At 27.1% G+C, this 7,962-nt stretch overlaps 1 protein-coding gene across 2 annotated transcripts; it reads right to left on the bottom strand.

The window, feature by feature from the left end:
* Positions 1–54: 54 nt before the first annotated feature.
* LOC102676994 (importin-9) lies at positions 55–5,301 on the bottom strand. 2 transcript variants are annotated; one of them, XM_006608972.2, is made up of 13 exons: positions 5,171–5,301; positions 4,166–4,537; positions 3,848–4,081; positions 3,404–3,773; positions 3,083–3,327; positions 2,716–2,977; positions 2,313–2,632; positions 2,011–2,230; positions 1,646–1,917; positions 1,103–1,511; positions 703–851; positions 546–618; positions 55–371 (listed from the first exon to the last, which is right to left on the bottom strand). In XM_006608972.2, the coding sequence occupies exons 2-13, from the start codon at positions 4,490–4,492 to the stop codon at positions 157–159; spliced, it is 3,096 nt and encodes a 1,031-aa protein (XP_006609035.1). In that variant the 5' UTR covers positions 4,493–4,537; positions 5,171–5,301; the 3' UTR covers positions 55–156. The 2 variants fall into 2 exon arrangements, 1 of the variants encoding a protein (XP_006609035.1); XR_004151752.1 differs by lacking the exon at positions 55–371 and having other exon boundaries at positions 587–618; positions 703–883.
* Between the last annotated feature and the right edge of the window lie 2,661 nt (positions 5,302–7,962).

Here is a 7,962-nt window from a genome sequence, read left to right on the forward strand (position 1 = left end):
CGAGCAATGTGTGAAACAGGTAAAAATGTGCCGTAAGAAAAAAGATGAAATATATATATGAAGAATCACATATTTTATTACGAAATTCAAAAATCCTTATCATTGACACGTGTATCTGTTCATGTATCTATTTAACGATTTTATATATCCATCTATCTATTGCATGAACGATGCGTTGATGTTTAAGCTGCTTAAAACTTTTCGTTCCGGAATATTTAGATGCTGAATGTACGCTGGAAAGCAATGATGAGTCGAGAAATTTAATAAAAAATCTTGCAGATATTGACTCAAATTCAAGTGATAGATGGAATCTTGCAGCAAGTCCGGATCGTCCTCGTCTTCCTCAGCCTCGTTCGCAGCTTCTCCCAACACTGATATCGATAAAAATGATAATTTTAAGAAAAATATAATATATTACGTTAATAATATTATTCGATAAACATTTGCAGGAGAATTTCAGCGAATAAAAAAAAATAAAAAAAAAAAAATAAAAATAAAAATAAAAAATATGCCGATGGTGCCGCGTTACCGCGCATCCCACTTACGTAACATAGTTTCATAGCCTGGATCTAGATAGGCATTTTCACTATCGTCTTCGTCGTCTTCGTTGTCCGATTCCTACGCGTTAAAGACTGATTTATTCGAGCCATCGAACGAGAATAATAATCAATGGATAAACATGGAAAAATTTATTATACTAACGTCCGTGTCTTGATTAGCGGCGACCGCTTCGATGTCGTTCGATAACTCGTTAATTATCAGCTTGAATATCTTTGCCAAAACAGGTATAGTGGTCCATTGATAAGGCTGTGATTCGGCTTTACTCCTAGTCCTCACGCCTTCTTCGTTTCCTACGTATTCTCGAATTTTAATTAGTCACTCGCTGTTTTGGAATAAATATTTTATCGACATCTTGTATTGATTAAAATTAAAAATAAATATTCAAGAAAAAAAAAAGTGACAAAAAAACGATATTGTCTCTCTATGAATTTATACACGAACGTATACGTAAAATATTTATATAAACCTTTTTCCAATTCGTTCGAATTTTTTTTTTTTTCTTTTTGCGAAATCGTATAATCCGAACGTTTCGAATACGAACCTGAAAATATTTCGTCTCCTTTTACAGTGATCTCGTTCAATCGACTATCTCCGTGTGTAACACCGTACTCCAATATCTTGCAAAGCGCGACCGTTGCTACCTTTCGGTCGTATCTACCGAAAAATAAATGTTGCCTGCTGACCCATTCAGAGAGTACAAATGCGAGAGCGCTCTGTCCTGTTGGACCGGGTACGGTTGACAGAAAATTTAGGACAGCATCGAATTCTGTGTTTATGAGATGAGCGTATATCATGAGCAAACTCTGTACCACGGTCAACGTCTCGGCTCGCTGCATTTTACTCAGCACAGCTTTCAATAATAGATCGAGATTTTCGCCCAATGTGTTTCCTGCTTTTCTAATTAACGTTGTCACCAATCGTCCGACAAAAGTCGCTGTAAACTCGCTCGACTACAAATGCGACACGCCTCGTTAAAAAAATCAATTAATTGATATAGTACAGTTCGTGTGTCGAAATAATGAGAATAAAAAAAAAAAAAAATGGGAACGAGTCTGTTTGTTATTGATCAAAATTATCGAGTTACCTGAGGATTCAATAACTGAGCGATGATCTGCAGTATATACTGCAAACCTGTTTGACCGTCATTATCTCGATGTACCGTCACCTGCCGAGCCGCGACAGCTAGATAAGTTCGTATTACTTCTCCACCGTTTTGCAAGGTTTCGTTGTCCTCTGAATTTAAGATGCAATGACAAGCGGCAGGAAACGCAGTTTCTATCAATGCGCTGCTCAATGGTCTAGGAGAATATTGCACCAATACTTGCAAAATATCCAAAGCTACGTTTTGACATCTTTCTATTGCGATAAACAGAAATTCGAGCAAATAATTTCGATTCTAATGTCCGTGTTCTTTATTCGCTTGGACGGTAAAGTAAAATACTACCTTACCATCTTTTGATTTATTCATAGGCGTTACAGCCATCATGCTAGTTAACGTCGGTATCAATCGAGTTTGTAATGGTCCTATGCAATCAGGATTTTGTGTTAAGCTTTTAAATATATCTTGACACAAATTCAAAATTTCAGGATCGCTATAAAACTTTAAAAATGCAGCGATAGTTAAGGGACAAATTTTATTCTCCATTGAAGCGGTAAATGCTTTGTCTAGCTGCAAAAACAAGAGGCAAAATTAGAACGAATAATAGTAAAAAAAAAAGAAAAGAAAGAAAAAGAATAATGAACATTATTACCGAAACCAAAACTTGCAGAGTTTCCATTACTAATATTAAAATTTCCGTTGATGGTTGATTGGCTAAATTGAAAACTCCTTGGAATATATTTGGCAAATGAGATCGTATAATATTGCCCAGGGTATTGTTATTTTCCATCATCGATGCCTTGCAGAACCAATAAATAGCTTTCACTGCACTGATACGAATACACGAAAGTTGATTCTCTTGCAATCCATTAACTGTTGCTTCTAAGAAACGTGAACTCATTTCTGGTGGCATTATCTCAGCATATTTGCCACCGATACATAAACAACGACCAAGAAGTAACGGTGGTGCTCCTAAAAGTCATCAGTATGATACAAAATAATGATGGAAAAAATTAATTGTTTTTTTTCATGAATGAAAAGTAATGAAGCAATACCTGAATCCTTTAAAGTAGCTAAAACGATTGTATCCAAAAATCTAATAATATCGAATTGAAGAATTCCAGTTTGCTGCCTTTCCACAACGGCATCTTTTGTTTTACTTAATGCTAAAATAGATGATTCTCGTAATTTCCACCACGTTTCATTATTCTCGCTTCCATTGTTTGTATTTTGCAATCTACTAGTTGCTTCGATATGACGAGTAACTACTTCGCAAAGTGCATTCACCGCTTTTTCCTCGGAATAATTCACTAAAGCCTATACGTACAAAAAATCGATAAAAAAAATTCAATTTAAATATTACTCTAATCATCAACTATTATTAACTGTTTTATCATTTCCTTCTTGACAATACATATTTACCGTTAAAAGTTCCTGAGCTGAAATGCGAACGTTATAAGCAAATATATCGTCTTCTTCGACAAATTGATTAGGACTAGTCGTCCATAATTCGATTTGATCATCGGTTATTTGCATAAAAATGATTAAATAATACATTACTTCTTGCATTAAATTATCCAAAAGATTTGAAAATCGTTTACGATCTACGATAGAATGAATAAATTCGAATATCGCAATAATCAAATTATTAAAGTTAATTATTTCACCTATAAAAAGATAAATATATTGCAAATATATTAATTCTCGATAAGTACAAATTGAATTTTTTAACGCAAAATTTACCATCTGAATCGACTTCTTTATCATTTGTATCTCCCTCTCCATTTACAGATCTTTCTTGATAGAGTTTAGCACTTTGTACTAAAGTTTCCCAAACTGGTGGTAACATCTGAGGTAAAAATCTTGATACATACTTAGGTAACTTAGTAACTAGGCAATTTATAGCTTTAATAACATCGGTTTTAAGTCCGCTATCGCTAGTTGAACCATCAGACAGTCGTAAACAATGAACAAATTTTTCACAAAACATGGGAATAACCGGTTGTAGATATTGCTCTGTAAATCCTTTTTGATAAATTCCAGTAGCGGCAACTAATGTTGTAATTGTAGTAAATATTTCAACAGCACGACCACGGGTTCTAATAGAATATTGCTAAAACCATAAATTGATATTGTCATGGTGTTATTATATGGTTAATGTTTAATATAAGACATTAATGAACGTACATTTTCACTTTGAAATATTCTATACATTTCTTGAAGAATTACTGGTCCCACATTAGGTAATTGATTATCAGTAAGATCTGAAGTAAATTCTGTTAAAACTCGCATTGCTCCGTGAACGGCATATTCGCTTTCCCCGCTTAAACAACTAACAAGTATATCGAATAAACCAGGCCAATTTTCCGGCCAATCCCAGTGTGCAATAGCTGATATCGCATATGCTACTGCTGTACGTACCTAAATAATTAATGAGATAAAATACTTTTATATTTGATATAAATATATATAACATTCATAAATCAAATTATAAATATATATTACTTTACTAATGGATTCACGAAGTCCTAATGGCAGTAATTCCTTAATTCTTTCTTTTGTTGTATATTTTATTTCAGGAGGACGAAATTTCTCAGCCACAAAAGACCAATGAGTTTCAACATATTGTTTTAACAATACAGAAGCTAATTGCCTAATAGGTAAATGTCCATTAGGATCTACTACAAATTCTGTTAAATGTATACCAAATTCCTCTGTAACTTCTAATGCTTGTATTCTTTGTTCAGCTGCTTGTCTTGTTTCTGTATGAGGAGACAAAATTCCACTTAACGTTTCATACAAAGCTTCTCTCAAAGAACCTTGTACATCCATTATAATATATTATAATATTCTCAACTTCCTTTTATTCCTTGTTTCCTATATACAAAATATTTGTTTATTATTGTTATAACAGTTTAAAGATTTTATTCTTAATCACATATTTAAATCACATAATATTTATCTTAACATATTTAATGATTATTATTTTATTGGCATTTATTGTTTTCACACAAATTGCTTTAATCTCTCAAAAATAGCATAACATAATTTTTGAAATTAATAGACTAGTCATTATAAGAAAGATTAAAAAGAAAAATAAAAATAAAATTCTATTATATAAGAAAAAAAGAATAGATATAAAATCGAATTATAAAAAAATTTACTAATAACATTTACATATATATATTGTATAATCTAATAAGCATTATTATACAAATTATTATAATAATGATATATTATAATAATATGATAAAATTATGAAAAATTTATATAATATATAATATTTATTCTACTTTTAACATATTATAATTTGATGAAGCCGGCTTAACAAAATGACACAAAGGTTAGAGTTAAAGTTATTATTGCTCAAATGGTACGTAAATAAAAAATGAACATTTTTAACCACAATATTTTGTAAATAACACATTTATACGTTTAATTCTACATTCGTAACAATAAATGCTTATTATTGATAATTTTATGAATTTTTGTAAATGAACTCATACGTACATGTCCAAGATAAAAGTATCGAACGTATTGTATATATATACGCGTGCGCATATATATACTAGAAATTCAAATATTAAAATATTATATATTATATATAAATAATATTATAATGATAATTAATGTAATATGCAATAGATAAAATAATGAAAAATATATTTTAATTTAAATTTTAATTTTTACGTATTGCTTATATCTATATATATATCATTTTCATATCGTAATATATTATATATTTATCTTGCTATTTTTATTTTAAACATAAAATAATAATTTATTAAAGATCGATAATTATCATAGCACATCAATTTGATAGAGAAAATGTAAATAATAAAAAGAGTAAATAATAAGAGAAGAATAAAAATAGAATAAAAATTTGGGAATCAGTGCCATCTTCAGAATGCCGCAACAAATAAAAAACAGAAAATAATGAGAGAAAAATAGAAATAGAATTGATTGTTAGCACCATTTCTTGAGTATTACAAAGAGATATAAAATAAATGTAATTTACATGTAATGTAAAAATAATGTAATGTTTTTTTTATGTTATAGAAATTATAACTGATCATTTTTCTATACATTTCAAGTAACATTTCATTTCTTGTTATAAAAATATTTAAAATGGATTTTAATTGTTTTTTTATTCATATTGAAATAAATGTAATAGTTAATTTATTATTTGTTAAAAATTCATATTTGTTTTTAAAATTTTTTTTTCTTGTTTATTCGTATTATTTATATTATCTTTATTTTTTATCTATAATATTTTCGAAATATGAAAACATTTCTTATTATACGAGCTTTTTAAAAAATTGCTTTCATATCATACTTAACATGTTTCGACTTGTTCTTATTTTAATTAGAAATAAAAATTGTTGAATTGTTCTTATCTTGAATTGTTTTTATTTTAATTAGAAATAAAAATAGTAATTAAATTATCTTTTTTCTTTATTTATTTGTTTAATGTTATATTATATATTTTTAAAATTATAGATAACTTATATCTTTCTAAGATGAAATTTACATTTGATTATTATTTTATTTTAATATAAATTGATTAATTCTATACATTTTAATTATTTATTTGAAAATATTGATTTTCTTTTGTATAAGTTATTAATTGGTTACTGATCTACTTTCGAAAACAAAAAAAGTTTTAATATAAACTATATGAAAAAATAATAAAATTTGATTTTTTAACTGCAGGCAATTAGAACAGATCATATTGTACAGTATTTTAATTTTCGCGCGAATTTGAAATAAAGTACCGCGTAGTTCTAACCAATCAAAAAGCTGCTAAAATCAGTTGCGAGACGAATCATTGCGCATCATAATGCGCATGGCGTCAGTCTAAAGTTGAAAATCGTAATGACAGGCTGTATTTCGGTTAGATGTATAATTGTGTAGAATATTTATTGATAGGATATTATAATATAGTTATTAAGTTTAATTATTGATTATTAAATCTTATTATTATTAAGTTTTGTGTAAATAATACCTATTTATTTGATCATTATTACTAGAATTGAATATCTTTGTGCAGATTATCGTTTGATTGGAGTTTCGAAGCCAGAATGACTTCGAAAGTGTAATAGTATAATAGTGTTTGCATGTGAAAATATATGTGAAAATTAAAAAATAATTCAACGACTTTTATGCAAATATGGTAAGATTTTTATTTATTTTATTAGAAATAAAATATGTATTATTATATATAATTTTGTCTCTTTTTATATATGATATAATTATATTATATATAATTTTTGTTTTTTTTTATTCAGAGATAGAACTAATTAGATTATCATTATTATCAATTCTCACATACATATTTTATACATATATTCTCATATATTTATTTTTTAAATGCATTATTAACTTGTATGTTATTATCTGTATTTATTTTGATTTTATATTCAAAATCTTAAATGTTGAAAACATTTTTTATAATACAATCTTTTCTTATTTATTCATGCCATGTTCGATATTTCGATTTATCGAATTGTTGAAATATATCTTTTCAAATATCTTTTCAATTTATAATTAGATATCGAAATTGCAACGACACGTATAATTTTGTTGTCAAAATTCGTGATGGCTAGATATTTTATTTCAGGTATATAGTTTAATGTATAATTCTTATCTAACATTTATTCTTTTTTCTTTTATACTAAAATTTTATTATAATACATTTTTTCAATTATTTATTGAATATTAATTAATAATAACTCTTTGAACAATAATTTATTATTTTTTTATATTTAATTATTAACTCAACTATGTTCAAATATTATTAATTTATATTTTGAATTTTTAAAATAGATAGATTTGTGCTAGATTGTTTTATTTTTTAATATGATTACCCAACAAAAAAGAATTTATATAGAAATAAATTTTTGCATAAAAAAAGAATGAATGGAGATTCCACATGAATAAGATCCTACATGAATAGAGTAGGTCTCCGATTCGCAGCAACCTCCACGCGGTGAGACCTGGAAATCATTCTTATTTGATATATTACTTATAATTATTTCATATATAGCTCTATGATATAATTATAAATTATATAACAAATAAATGAGCTAATTGGCTGCGTATGCGATCTAGTTAAAAAATTTATTTTATCATTCATTTTTAAAGCTTTTTTAAAATATAAATTTCTAATATAAATATATATATTAATGTATATATAAATTTTTAGCATGAAATATAAATTTTTATTTTATAATTTTTCGATTAAAAAAAATTTAATAAAATCATTGATTTAAAAATTTAGAATATAAAATTAAAAAAGAAAA

Source organism: Apis dorsata, unplaced genomic scaffold, assembly GCF_000469605.1.
Source record: "Apis dorsata unplaced genomic scaffold, Apis dorsata 1.3 scaffold_51, whole genome shotgun sequence".
Taxonomy (NCBI): domain Eukaryota; kingdom Metazoa; phylum Arthropoda; class Insecta; order Hymenoptera; family Apidae; genus Apis; species Apis dorsata.

Coding starts and splice junctions, on each gene's coding strand:
- LOC102676994 (XM_006608972.2), bottom strand. CDS start 4,492: ATGGATGTACAAGGTTCTTTGAGAGAAGCTTTGTATGAAACGTTAAGT. Junction 3,328..3,403: donor TAAAGAAGTCGATTCAGATG/GTAAATTTTGCG, acceptor ATCTTTTTATAG/GTGAAATAATTAACTTTAAT. Junction 2,231..2,312: donor CTCTGCAAGTTTTGGTTTCG/GTAATAATGTTC, acceptor TTGTTTTTGCAG/CTAGACAAAGCATTTACCGC.